This window comes from Exophiala aquamarina, assembly GCF_000709125.1.
Source record: "Exophiala aquamarina CBS 119918 chromosome Unknown aczIA-supercont1.3, whole genome shotgun sequence".
Classification (NCBI taxonomy): domain Eukaryota; kingdom Fungi; phylum Ascomycota; class Eurotiomycetes; order Chaetothyriales; family Herpotrichiellaceae; genus Exophiala; species Exophiala aquamarina.
This window is the reverse complement of record NW_013550585.1, coordinates 2,671,545-2,685,304: the sequence shown is the minus strand read 5'-3', so window position 1 is coordinate 2,685,304 and position 13,760 is coordinate 2,671,545. Positions and strand designations below refer to the sequence as shown.

Genomic DNA, 13,760 nt, shown 5'->3' with positions numbered 1-13,760 from the left:
CCAGCCACTGCAACCAGCGGAGCCCAATAGATACTTGTAGACACATTCTATAAATCTGGTTCTGATTCTACAGTGATGTACACGTTAATTCATTTCCATTAAAGGCTCATAATCAGCCAACGACGGCACCTCCAAACCCAACGGGTCTCCTTTTCCCCCCGTTCTCAGGCACTATGGTCATGACTTTGTATGCCTTGCCCATCCCTATTGGCCCTCCCTCAACTAGCCGCTTCCACCCAGCTTCCAAGTCTCTCCTTTTCTTTTCAAGCTCTTTGGCGGAGTTCTCCTTCTCTACTGCCTCGATCAATCGCTGTACCCGTTCCTGAATGCCAAGCTGCGATAACCACATTCCCTGCTCGACGGGTCCGTGGACTTCCACTCCAGAGCTAGCTTCGAGGGCGGTGTCAGCAAGAGCTTCGAAATCGACATCGGCGCTGATATCCGCGTCCCCGGCATGCACAAAAGGCGAGATGATCTTGTGCTTTCGAATGCCACGCAAAGAGTTGACCGGTACGGTATCCAATGGTCCGTAGTCGATAATCAGTGCGGCGCCGGCAGGCTTGGATGTTGTCTTCCCATCACCACCGCCAATCATTCGGGCAAAAGCGTGCACGTATCTCGAACTTTCCGGAGAGATCTCAACGCGCGAGGACGCTTGGCTCTTGAGAGTGCGGTATCGGGGTCGCTCAGGAATCACCAAAGAGCTCGGTGTGCTCGCCTTGGCAAGCATGAGCTGGAAGTCAGGTTCAGGTTCCTTATTTTGATCTGGCTTTGTGGTTTCGGGGGAAAGAGGAATACTGAACTTTGGATTCGTTGGTGCCACTAGTAACTCTCTCCATTGCGGGATTTTACTAGTCGCAGAGGGCTTTGAGATGGGCTGACCATCATTGTTCACAGTTTGCAAGTCTCCATCTTGCTGCTGTTGCTCTTCTGCTTTAGGCGGAACAGATTCGAACGCATGGATCGGGAGCGCATCGAAGAACTCATGGGCAATGATGAATGGCGTGCTGGCTTCACCCCGTCTTTTGGGCAATAGCACAATGTCCTCAACCCATCTTACAGGGATTCCCTGCTTGCTGGTTGCCTCCCACCACTTATTCTTTCCAGTGTCGTCTGTAATTTCTTTGATTTGGGCTTCTTCACCACAGAGTAGATCCTTTTGCTTCATTCTCAATCCCGAACCAGCTTCTACAAGCCAGACAGCTTGTATGGCATTTGCGAAACTGCGGAACTGCCCGATTGTCCTAAGGACATCACTCATTAGGGTTCCTCTTCCAGGTCCCATCTCGATGAACTGGACACCGTCTTTTGACCGACCCTGCGCCATCCATTCTGTCATGAACCATATGCCTACTAGTTCTCCAAATACCTGTGATATTTCAGGTGAAGTAACGAAGTCACCAGCTGTGCCAAATTGGTCCGCGGACTCCTTGAATGGTCGATTCGTAGTATAATACCCGCCGTCAGGATTCGTGAGGCATTGCCGCATGTAGGAAGCAATGGAGATGGGTCCAGTTACCTGGCGCGAAAGAACGATGTCAGCGATAGCTCAGATGGTCAACTGTCTAGTACGGTGGGCTAAGCAGATCATACCTCGATTGCTTGAGCAATGGTCTTTGCTAGAGGAGTGGACCATTTCCTGGATGGCAAAGTTGGTATCATGGACGTCGACTGTGGTTCGGTATCTTTTTGCTGGAAGAGTTTTGGAAGTGGAGATTCTGGAACAGAGCTGGACCACCGCATCCGTGTCCGGAATGGAGAGCCTTGTCCATGATTAACAGGACAGACGGTCCCACTGCTCATCAATTGGACTCGTGGCCAAATAGTAGCGACTTCCTGCGACAAAAGAACTCGTATCCCTCGAGATCCGCCATGTCTCATGTCGGAGACGAGGCGGACTACTTATCGCGCAAGATGTTCGAGTCAAGCTGTTGTTGGGATCTATCCAAGAGGCAACACTTGTTAATACTGGGATGCCCAAATGGTATCTCGCCGAAATTCATTGACCGAGGAGAAGTTGGAGAGCGGCACGTGATGATGCTACCGAATCGGAAGAGCTCTTCTCCAGCCAAGACGCGATGACCTAATCCATCAGGCTCAAGCCTCGCCTGGTCCTTCCCATCTGAACCCAATCCGAACTTCACCATCTACTATACTGTAAGTTGTAACGTATCTCAACTATCGCCTCTCAACGGCATCATGGATGAGCTAGCCTAGACCAAACCGCCCCGGCCCTAGAATACTTCCTAATCCTGGCCTTTTAGTTGCCAAGGCTAACAATGACTGGTGGAATTACAATTGCAAGGTGGCAAGGTAGCATTACTCTGCCGCTCGTACTGACCGGTGAGACAGGGCCTGGCTGAGTGTTGCACTCATGCCAGTCTATGCTGTAACTGGCAAATGATGTGTGCCCTGGTGCCTGCTAGACGCATTAGGTCGTTTCGTCCATTCTCCTATCTTTGGGAATTCCCAACTCGGTCCTGACTCTTGAGTCCATTGTCACCCTTTCTACGCCAGACCCCAAACGCCGCTATGCGAGCCAGCACTGCATGCGTCATCGACTATGGAATACTGTTGGATATCAAAACATAACTACTCCGTATAACTTGCTTTTTTTGCTAGGTAAATACTCGGTAAGATTGCCGATCCTGGTTTGCTGCATCCAAGATCTGATCCAAATTATAAGCCGACCTGTCGAGTAGTTGTGTCCAAATCTATCTCTTTCAGGTTGACTCCTTGCTTAGTTTTGAATAGTCGAGAAGCCTCAATCGTTGCGGGGTTTCTAGGTCAGTTTCTGCAAGCCATTCAGGCCTAATCCGGGGCCAGAAGAGAAGGCGTCGCTCGAGCCCTGTTCTCTGGTATGAGCTGTATCGTGGTACATTCTCGGGCCGCATCTACCAGAAGCGAGATTTGCTTTCTGCACAGTGCAGACAAGGTACCCACTTATCCGCCCAGGGCTTTCACCCTTCTCCATACCGAGTGGTGTCCAGCGAGCCAATGCAGATACAAAAGCACCAAGAAATATAAGCACCAAAGCTTGTGAGGTTCTAGATGGAGCTTGTGAGACTCTCTACCGGTGTACCTGGTACATCCCTGACAATGTGCAGGGTTCCAACATAGAAACTATCACCGTCCCATCAACTCTAGTGATCATCGCTACTCCTGCTCCCACAGTCCTGGCTAGTGCGGCTCCACAATCAACAGCAACATTCAACCGACTCGAGAACAAATAACTCACTTAGTGGAAGTGTGTTAACCGCCATTATCATACTCATCGTTGTTGTTGTGCTACTAAGTATTGCGATTGGGTTCCTTTATTGGCGGTTGCGCAAACAGCGAGCCACCACATCTGCAAAGGGCTCAGCTGAGAATTCTCACGGAGCATTCAGCTCCATTTCAGAATTTTGACGAAAAGCTCCTGCTCCATATTATCCTGAGAAGGGAGATGAAGGAAGCTTGATTGAGTTGGACGACAGGTTTCAACAAAAGATTTACGAGATCCCGTCTGCAAAGGACACTTCTGAATTGCCAGTTAGCTCAAGGCATGTAGCTGCATTGGTCAAAGAACACCCTGTACACAAACGTGTCAAGTCACGCATTGTCCGCCACTTAGCTCAGGAACTCCTCTGATGAATTTAGGATGGAAGGATGAGAGTCTGCTAATTTCGATGAAGACAGTAGTTGCGTGCAAAACTTTGAAATCGAAAAACTATGAAATTGTTAGAAATTGACAAGGCTTGTGTTCTATTGTACACGACAGCTTGACGAGGTGCGCCAGGTGATGAGTACAATCATCAGACAGGTCCAATGAATTGCTTAATGGTTGCTCACCTTCGAAAGCGGTACTATGATGTAAACAAGTGAGGCTGGAATGCCTAGCTGCTCCGATCTCTGATAGAAATGACCATCTATAGTCGAAAGCAGAGATGGGGCGATTGTATGGTCAACATGTTAAGACCGAGACAAGAGTGTGCAAACTACGTTTGAATCCCTTGGTGAGCAATTCACCGTGACTAGATCACAGCACCATTGCAAGGACATCCGTAAGCATTTATTTCTAGCATCGCAACTACCTACAGCTCCGGTTGTGCAAATGTGAGTGCCAGTTCACTTTGAAATCCTGGTGGAAATAAATAAGACTAGTTGGCCGAATCCAAAGCACAGATTCCTTTTGCTGTGACCGCCGCTAAAAGGGCCGAACTTACATCCAGCCTTGTGCGACTCGCACACCAATGGATCTAATTTTCAGCAGTCTTTTCGGCACAGAAGGTGGCCGTCGGGAAAGCCATGGCCGTCGCATAATCCAATTGTCCGTCCACGGCCAAGGGGCGCGAGGCCCCCTTACTACCTACCTTTCATAAGCATTTCCAAGGGGTATACACATCGGCGTTAACATCGCACTAACTAGCTGCACCAAGACGAGTCCCGAGCCGCTTCCGGACAGCCTTGCAAAGCCGAACGGGTGATGGCCCTCTGCCTGCATTCCCATCCAGACAACTTGGGGGATTTTCTTTCTCTCGTCTCCGTACTCGGAATACGTTGGGATACGTTGGGATATTTGAGATCCAAAGGCGCTTGTTGGAATAGGGAAAGCCTTGTCGTACGACGTGTCAGCCGGGCAGATGACCGTCCTTACCTCAAGTGGTAATCCGTCCTTCGTCCTGCCGATGTGGGGACGGGCCGTGCACGTGATTTCCGCCTCATGCTAGTTTATCTTCCGCTTCATCCTCGAATCGGATGTAAGCAGTTCTAGGCGGTCTGGGGCTCTTAGTTCCGCCTTGAAACTACGGTATGCAGCGGTTCATGTCAAAGGGAAGATTGTTGGATGCCGCCGTTCTCCATCGTGGATGTGCTCAGCTATGGCCGCACAGCAAAACCTGACTCGCGGGGGTGTCAATGAAAGAGCACCTGGAAGTTCTGTCAACTATTCTGTTGTTTGACTCTAGAGACGCGTATGCGTATCAGCAGTCTCAGTACGGGAAAGTATCTAATTATTTTCTCTGGTCGATCTGGCTAAATACCTGTGATAACAACAATGCAAAGAGTCATTGCCTATCCAAGGCTAATGCATGAGATACTTCCGCCCAAATTCTTCCCCTCAAATGTTCCCCATGTACTCCGTCATATTGTTGAAACTTGAGGTTGATAATAGTCCGAGATTTCCTTCCTCAAGGCTTCTTTGACAATAGAGCCACATAGTTTCGCATATGGATTAGTCCTCACGGCTATCTGTTTAGCCGCGTCGTTTCCATATCGTCCACCGAGCGCGAACTCCCGGCTTGCTGCTTCCTCCAGTTGGTTGGGACATAGCGTCTCCAGCCCAGGAGTGCAGTTCAGCATTTGTCGATTCGCATCGCTTTTACTAGCGAGAAGTAGTAGGTAGCCTCGATGTGTATGTGCGGATGCTAAAACTTTGGCGTGTGAAGATGATAGTGGCTGGGTAGAATCTTCAGGTGTGCCGATTTTGATGGCTCGAGAGAGGTCTTGGAGAATTTGTTGTACGGCTGCAGGCTGTGAAGGTAGTTGTTCATCGCGGAAAAGCATCCGGCGAGCTTGTGCTCGATTCGCATATGCTGAAGCATAGCATGGGTTTTTGTCGATAATCCCAGTTAGCTTCGATATGGACGTCTCAATCTCCTCTACGCTTGGACTTTCGCCGTTGATTGGATGCAAAGCATCACGTTCGCAGAGTTGCAGGTATTTTAAATTTTCCAGAGTGACTCCGGATGGGAGAGTGTCTTCTATAGAGGCATTCCTCGAAAGGGATGCCTCCGGATCAAAGAGTGCAGACAGAACACTAGAGTCGTTGTTGCTGAGATCAGGAGGGGACATCTTGGCTATTGCCAGTCCGCGCATTAAACAGTTAATAGAATGCAAGAGTAACAGAAATCTTTTCAATATCGAAAGGAAATCGATATAAGGTACTACTTTCGATGAATCTGCGTCTCCGATCTCATTATCCCTTGGTTTTCCGGATTTTTCAAGAGATTCTTAGTGTTGGTCATCGGATAGTTCAGGTGGACGGAGGACGGCAGGACACGGACCGTCCGCTTATTACCGGCGAACAAAGACCGCCCATTCAACGCCATTCACAACTTCCAACGACTCTGACGGAGTAGTAACGATATAAGTGCTACTTCAGCTCTTTGTAGTCTTCGTCTTCGTGCCATAATTGAGTTTGAGTCGTTCAAGTCGTTACCATATCAAAGACAGGAAATCGATCCCTTAGCAAGCCTTCGAGACCACTATTTTGAGCTTTTCAACGAACAACAGGTGCAAACTATGGCGCCAATAGCCCTTGATGACGTGGAAACCCCCACAGTACCTCTAGGAAAATCAGCTTACCAAGATGTCACGCAAATATCACAGCTTCCACGTGATGCACATAAAGTAGCAAGCTACAGAGGCTATGATCACGTCCATTGGTATGTTGGCAATGCGAAGCAAGCTGCAGCCTTCTATGTTTCCAGAATGGGGTTCCAAAGAGTAGCATACCGAGGTCTGGAGACAGGTTCAAGGGTGATCGCCTCTCACGTTGTTCGAAACGGAGATGTAACCTTTGTTCTCACTTCGCCGCTTCAGAGCCCCGACAGCAAGGCTGCACTTTCCCAAGAAGACAGACGACTCCTAAAAGAGATTCATGACCACCTCAGGACTCATGGAGATGCAGTGGTTGATGTGGCGTTCGAGGTCGACGATGTTGGTGCAGTTTATGATGCCGCGGTAGCGAAGGGGGCCGTAAAGGTTTTCGGACCCACGACAACGAGCGATGATTATGGTACCACAACGTACGCTAAACTTCGAACGTATGGAGATACCACGCATACACTCATTGCGCGTGGGCAATATTCAGGCGCTTTTCTCCCTGGATACCGCGCCGTGACCGAGCCTGAAAGAACCGCCAAATATCTCCCTGAAGTGAACTTGATGGCTATCGACCATTGTGTTGGTAAGTGTGTCCGAGGCTTGACAGCGAGCCACTGTTGCTCACTCGAACCTAGGGAACCAAGACTGGAATGAAATGGAGGCCGCCTGTGACTACTATGAGAAAACACTAGGCTTTCACAGATTCTGGTCGGTCGATGATAAAGATATCTGCACGGATTACTCCGCCCTGAAATCGGTCGTCATGGCTAGCCCTGACGAGAAGATCAAGATGCCCATTAACGAACCTGCAAAAGGAATCAGGAAGTCCCAAATAGAAGAGTATGTTGACTTCTACAACGGAGCTGGAGTTCAACATATCGCCTTACGGACGGATGATATTATAACGGCTGTCACGAACCTGAAGGAACGAGGTATTGAGTTTATCTCCGTACCAGACACCTACTATGAGTCGATGACAAAAAGGTTGCAGAGCGCGGGCATGACTCTGGATGAGGATTTTTCTGCGCTACAGAAGTTGGGCATTCTCATCGACTTTGACGAGGGAGGGTACTTGTTGCAACTGTTCACAAAACACCTTATGGACAGACCAACAGTGTTCATCGAGATTATTCAAAGGAATAATTTCTCGGGATTTGGAGCTGGTAACTTCAAAGCCTTGTTTGAGGCGATCGAGCGAGAGCAGATGGCCAGGGGCAACCTATGATCAGCATATATAACCAATAATCTATACTTGGCTCCTCGGACAATCCTGAGTCCCAGATAATTTCGGAAACAGTCCTCTCAAGGGTCATTCACTGAAAATGCTCTGGTATGCAAAGTGTGCTATTAGCGATACGCTACTAAGTAGTCATGCACTAGTAGGTAGTTTGGAAAATGGTAGCACGATGTATGATTTCAAGAGCAAGATATGAGAAGAAGGAGAGCGAGCTGTCATGTTCCATAAAGAAGTCAGAGGCTGCCAAGCTTTTGTCTGGGTGCTCCCCAAATCCACGGCCTCGGCGTTCCTCGGATTACTTAGCAAGGCATCTGCCCGCTCATCACACTTTGCTGACATCCTAGCTTGCCAGATCTCGGTTCTAGACTGGCCCGCCACGATCAAAGAGGAACACATACCTCATGCATTCATTCACATAAAGATGGGCGACTCCGCGAGTCCTTTGGGTCGAGCGCGGCAGGCATGCGACCCGTGCAGGTAGCTCTTGCCCATCAAGCACAGATGACATTTTGACACCAACAAAGTACAGGAGGAAGAAGACAAAATGCCCCGGTGAGAAGCCAGCGTGCTCCTTCTGCACTAGGTTGAATCAGAGGTGTTCTTATGGAAGATCTGAGGAAACACGACGAGTCCATAAAGAATACCGCCATGATAGGCGAAACGTGAGTTCCGATTGAACCCCCAAAGGGCCCTCGGTGGACCCGGCTTGACGCTTCACAAAGGAACTTACACGGATGTTCCAGGAGCGGGGCGACTCGAAAGACCGCGTTCAGAGATTAGAGGATCGAGTGGATCAAATCATGGGTGCTGTCAAGTGAGTTAAGAAGCCCTCGCTTTGTCGTTCGCACGATATTGACCATTCAGTCTCCTGGTTGAAAGGCAGTCCGAACGTTCATTCGACAGCAGGACACACCCTTTTCCAAGTTCCAGTACTGGAAGTCCTAGCACTAGGTTGCTATCACAACCAGCCGATGACGACGATGTTGCTTCGAGAGTGTTACATTTCGACCCATTACAAAGGTGGTTCAGGCTGCAAAGGACGTGGACGTGGACTAAATTGTGTCCAGACCTCATCCACCGAGTGCGGTACTCGATAAGCTGGTCAATGTCTACCAAGAAAGAGTACATTGTCAGCCTATTCAACTTTTTGACATCGAGAGTCTTCGATCCGAGGTTGGGAGCTTTTCGACTGTGCTGTTAAGAAGTTTCCTAGCATTGACAAGCAAATACTCTGATGACGATTTCTTCAAAGATTCCAAAGCTGCCGCAGTAGAGTTCTACATGCAGTCGTCGCGGGATTTGCTGTTCGCTCGGATAGGGGAACCGACTGCCAGTGGCTCAGTAGAGCTGCTTCAGGCGTTCTGTCTGCTGAACCTCTGCGACATTGCAGGTGAACCTGATGTGACAACGGAACAATAGGACTATACTAACCTCGACAGATAGTAAGAAGATCAGAGCCTGGCTGACTACAGGAATTGCTGTACGTCTCGCGATAAGTACCAATGTTTTGACATGTGGTTCAGGCCGAACCCCATCCAAAAAGCCCGAAGCACTTCAGAGGTGTTGCTGGAGTTTGTTTGTTCTGGATAAAATTTACAATAGCAGCTTTCAAACTCTCCCTGCTATCCCTGAAGAGGCTGTACTGCCTGAAAAACCACCCTCGCCCCTGACACCCCATACTGTATCAGAGGAAAGCTCAGAAGTCCGGCGATTGCAACAGAATGCCGGCCAGGTTGACGATGGTGTCACTTCTTACTCCTTGCAGCTTTTATCGACCTGGGGACATTTGATGGTCTACCTGAAGAACATTCGACAAGGACAACTCGAGGACGCATGGGAACCAAACTCCACCTATCACCAAATAAAGTCGCTGGTCTTCCGGTTTGAAACCGTGCTACCGGAAGATCATCGCTTTCGCAATGCAAGATTTCTTGAAAAGACAGAATCTGAAAGGGCCAGGGAACGAAGTTATTGGGCGGCCTGGATTTCGATGCAGATGGTCTATCATGTTATCCAGTGCATCTTGCATCACCCTTTCCTCCATCTTGCAGAGATTCATCGCAAGCAGAAGCTACGGTCACCATCTTTCCTCCAACATGCAACTGATCAGGCGATCTTGCATTCGGCATGGGTAATTCGGATTCTCGATCTATGTATGGACCACAATTTTCCCGTCTACGATCCTTTCGTGGGCCACCTTGCTGCAATGACTGCTTCTGTGCTCTTCTTCCTTCGATTTTCAAGAGATGGGTCCCTAGCCACTAAGGCGGCCAAGGACTTTGAGGTGTGTCGACGCTTTGTAGATAATATGGCGGGAGAGAACCCGCATCTTCAACATACTGTAAGAGTCAGACTTGAGGCTTCGAGAATTCTATTGCTAATTATTGGTAGAGATCTAAGCTCACAAAGCTGGCACAGTCCACGACTCAACTTGTGCAGCCACCAAAAGTTGAAACATCATTGCTGTGGGATCTCTTAGACTACGCAGCTTCCTCAACGCCCTCCGAGAACACAGATTCTTCCTCAGCTGTAGAGTTGAATGTCAACACACAGTTTCTTTCGTCCCCACAGGGGAATACGCCACGGCCTGTGGAGGTGTCAGCATCACAGGAGCAGACTGGCATGGAAGTTTCAATGACGGACCTTTGGGATGATCCATCCCTTTCATTCGATTTGCTTGATTTCTCGACACTGCCGGATGTATCAACCCTGACAATGCCCAGAGAATTCTGGACTAACGGCCACCTTTAGCCACCTTCAGCAGATGGCATGTGATTATTCTCTCAGATTGAATCAACTCTCAACCATTTAAAATACTATCTATGGTTTCGATAGCACTGCAGATTGACCCCTGGCTCAGCACTTGACCGTTCCCTAGGCATCCGAATTTGCACCAAGCTACTGAATGCTTTAGAATCCCAAAGGACAGCTGATGCGGTGGTATCGAGCAGTCGAGAGGGCTTGATCTCAATGGAAGTGTGCACAACTATATCTTCCCCACAAGCAAACAGCGGACCATGAGTTTCGCGGTCAACCACACCGTGTTGGAGAATGTAGGAAAGTCCAATGTGGAAAAGAGTGTGTCTGCAAACCCGAACGGCAGCATAGGGGGTATCCAGCCTTGCGCTAGCTCGAGTGCCCAGCAACCTTCGTGCATCTTGTACTGCTGGACATCGCCACGCGAGAGATGATGCATACTCCCCTTGGGGTACTGCTCTCGAACTAGGGAATGTGCATTGTACGCCCACTGCTCGCCTTCGAGGATGTAGAAGAAGTCGTCCGCGGTGTGTCGTCCTGTGGCCCCCTCGGTCCCTAAGGGTGTGCCGAAGATGATCAGGTACTCAGTAATACTGGCGTGAATGATGTACATGCTGCCCATGGCACCACCAGCGTTATTGAAGACCCATTTGGATGCGTAAGGTGAGACGGGTGAGATAGGGTTCCCATCAACGCCGATCGCTGGGAACGGGCTCTCGTCTATCAGATCGGGGCCATGTTGCAGACGTAGTGTTTGCACGATGTGATTCACCACCCCTGCTGTAGAGTTTGGGTTCAATATCAGGCTCTCATCGACCAAGTCCTGCATCCTAGCAGGGTCAAATATGTACCATCTCGCCTTGTACACTGGTCAGACTGGAGCCCTTGTTCAAATGGTTGGGAAAGCACACCTTAACCGAATCGGCCCACGTATACAAACCGCTCAAGAAGCCCAGACTAAGGAGACTGACCATTAACCTCCAAGGAGCGGACCTTTTCTTGGCTTGGGTCGATGACCCCATATTGTGTACCTGTCGTTCCTTGAAGATCTTACTCGTTGGGACCTATGATAGTAGTGGCAGTCTCTCAAGCCCGCCTAGCAGTAACTGTGTTAAAAGGGCAGATGAGTGAGTCTGTTGAAGTGAACTTCAACTTCTCAACATAGACAACGAAGGCTTATTACCAGCGCCTCAGCCCAAGATTTTCTGGACTGTGAACGTTGATAAAGTCCACAGTATTGGAAGCAGGTGACTCGGGATGTGGAATCCCGAGATCAGAAGTCGGCTAGCCACCAATTACAGCCTCGCAACTCTCCCAGCCGGCGTCCTCGGAGAGCGAGAAAATCTGGTTGATTTGTATCCTGTATTTCAAGATCTCGTGCACATGCGATGACGCTGCTTGCGAGAAGGATAACTATGTAATGCATCGCTTAACATTCAGCCGGGCTCAGTCTTATTGGGGAGATGCTTAAGTAGTACTATATCAGTAGAACCATTTCATTCTTGGAAACCAAAGGGGTGTCTAGAACACAAACGCCGGTAAGACTTGTCCTTGCCCCTAGACTGCCCTATCCTTGAATCAATTCGCAGGGGAAAAAATGAGACGCGGTGAGGCCAGGCCGCATTTGCAAAGGGGGAAAATAGGCATGCATGCACTTCGCATGTAAGCAGAGATCAATTCCTCAGCGCTCTCAGCCTATCCCCAAGGCCCTCCTCAAGTTTTGCCCTCTCGGCGGACTCAGCCTGAGGCGGCTCATTCTCTGGCACCTTTTGCTGCATCTCCTGCGACAGCTCGACACCAGCCTCGTCAGCAACGCGGTTCATCAGCGCCTCCACCTCACCCTGGCCCTCGACGCCGATCTGCTGGCTCTCGACCCCACCGGCAACACCCTCGTAGTATCCAGTCACAACATCGAGGTCTTCAAACTGCGACTCGAACTTCTCCATCACGGCGCCGATCTTCTCCAGATCCATGTTTTTTAGGGCCGCGTCCATGCCCTTGACTGTCTGCGCCATCGATTGCGTCACCGTCCGCATCGTGATGGCGGTTTGTACGCGGGCGGCGACGGCATCGATGCGGGCGGCCAGTGTGAGGAGTTGGATTCGTTGTTGGGAGTTGCGGATCGAGTTGCTTGCATATAGGCGGGCGATTTGTGGCTGTGGTGGTGTTTGGGTCAAGGCTTTCTTGAGCTTCGCCTGCTCGGTGCGTGAGTCTTTGTCCGCTTTAGCGGCTTGTCTGTTTAATTGCTTGGAGGTAAACTGCGGTAGGAGTTAGCTGGCTGTTTACACCCGTGTATAGTAGTAGATGGAGACGGGTCGCAGCGAAAGTAAGCGCCCACGGACCAAGAGTGGCGAACAGAGAAAGTGTATTGGTTTCGTACCTTGAGGTTGAAGAGTGCCTTTTCGAGACCGGACATATTGGCTTGTGCTTGCCTGCAATCTATGTATCTGGTCGCCTTCTATAATCACAGATTCTTTGTCCTGCGTTTAATAGGCACTTGGCTGGATACGCTAGGCAGTGGCTTAAAATGGGATACCAGGTGTGAGTTGAAAGTCCGGTATTCTGGGGGGACGAAACTATCGGAATGTTCAGATCTTGATTTTTGCAGAAAGCGAAAATGGGTAGTGAGCGTACACTTCATGGAGGTTAACTCTAGATGGGCTTTGATAGACGAAAATGGTGGTTTCGGCAGCCTGCGGTCGACCAACGTCGCTTCGGCGGGCATGACGATGGCGGGGTCCTGGTGCCAAGCCATCTTCGGGGGAACTATTTTCCATTTTACCCGGGGTTCCATGAACCACTCCGTCCAAGCATGATCAGAGCAAGATCTCCTGTACTCCACTGTATTCTCTTTTACCTGGCTTTCGAGCCGGCCTTGATCAACTCTTCAGGCCGCTGATAACTTCTCGTGCCTCAAGAAGCTGGAGGTATACACCTGTGTTATGTCAGTAATAAATAAGATCATGAAACAGCGATATGCGGGATCGATGATACCTGCAGCATTCCACCTACGATCTACTGTAAGGAATGTTTCCTTTAATACTTTTACGATCTCAAAAGAAGTCGGGGCAACACCGTCCGGATGCATGTATGCCCAGCAAACCTGGTATCCGAAGAAGAGCCCCCATGGTGTCATATCCTCGGGATCGCGGCCAAGGAAGCATTTGTTGCGGATCACGTATTTCTCAATTCTGTCCGTAAGCTGACGAACAACATCTCTTGAACGCTGCGACTGCTCTGCGTTTGTTGAGACCGAGGCTTCACCGTGTAGGCTCGGAGTATGTAGGGCAACCAGAGTGCTACATATTAATCCTCATCGTCAGCTAAAGTTCAAAAGAGGATCTTCTAATGGTCAAAGACAAGTACCTATAAATAAATGTAATCTGATCGTAATCGGGAT

The 13,760-nt window shown here is 49.5% G+C and overlaps 6 protein-coding genes across 6 annotated transcripts; 2 read left to right on the top strand and 4 right to left on the bottom strand.

Annotated features, from left to right (window-relative positions):
• Nucleotides 1-112: 112 nt before the first annotated feature.
• A1O9_04553 (uncharacterized protein) lies at nucleotides 113-1,489 on the bottom strand (the record flags this gene model as incomplete). Its single annotated transcript, XM_013406843.1, has 1 exon — nucleotides 113-1,489. The coding sequence occupies one exon, from the start codon at nucleotides 1,487-1,489 to the stop codon at nucleotides 113-115; it is 1,377 nt and encodes a 458-aa protein (XP_013262297.1).
• A 3,632-nt stretch (nucleotides 1,490-5,121) lies between these two features.
• On the bottom strand, nucleotides 5,122-5,832 carry A1O9_04552 (uncharacterized protein; the record flags this gene model as incomplete). Its single annotated transcript, XM_013406842.1, has 1 exon — nucleotides 5,122-5,832. The coding sequence occupies one exon, from the start codon at nucleotides 5,830-5,832 to the stop codon at nucleotides 5,122-5,124; it is 711 nt and encodes a 236-aa protein (XP_013262296.1).
• A 450-nt stretch (nucleotides 5,833-6,282) lies between these two features.
• On the top strand, nucleotides 6,283-7,591 carry A1O9_04551 (4-hydroxyphenylpyruvate dioxygenase 1; the record flags this gene model as incomplete). The annotated part of the gene is made up of 2 exons (XM_013406841.1): nucleotides 6,283-6,949; nucleotides 7,002-7,591. 2 exons carry the CDS (start codon nucleotides 6,283-6,285, stop codon nucleotides 7,589-7,591), a joined length of 1,257 nt encoding a protein of 418 aa, XP_013262295.1.
• Nucleotides 7,592-8,403: 812 nt separating this feature from the next.
• A1O9_04550 (uncharacterized protein) lies at nucleotides 8,404-10,354 on the top strand (the record flags this gene model as incomplete). Its single annotated transcript, XM_013406840.1, has 5 exons — nucleotides 8,404-8,417; nucleotides 8,468-8,623; nucleotides 8,671-8,993; nucleotides 9,043-9,944; nucleotides 9,995-10,354. 5 exons carry the CDS (start codon nucleotides 8,404-8,406, stop codon nucleotides 10,352-10,354), a joined length of 1,755 nt encoding a protein of 584 aa, XP_013262294.1.
• A 235-nt stretch (nucleotides 10,355-10,589) lies between these two features.
• On the bottom strand, nucleotides 10,590-11,189 carry A1O9_04549 (C-8 sterol isomerase; the record flags this gene model as incomplete). Its single annotated transcript, XM_013406839.1, has 1 exon — nucleotides 10,590-11,189. The coding sequence occupies one exon, from the start codon at nucleotides 11,187-11,189 to the stop codon at nucleotides 10,590-10,592; it is 600 nt and encodes a 199-aa protein (XP_013262293.1).
• An 844-nt stretch (nucleotides 11,190-12,033) lies between these two features.
• A1O9_04548 (uncharacterized protein) lies at nucleotides 12,034-12,776 on the bottom strand (the record flags this gene model as incomplete). The annotated part of the gene is made up of 2 exons (XM_013406838.1): nucleotides 12,034-12,618; nucleotides 12,741-12,776. The coding sequence occupies 2 exons, from the start codon at nucleotides 12,774-12,776 to the stop codon at nucleotides 12,034-12,036; spliced, it is 621 nt and encodes a 206-aa protein (XP_013262292.1).
• Nucleotides 12,777-13,760: the final 984 nt, after the last annotated feature.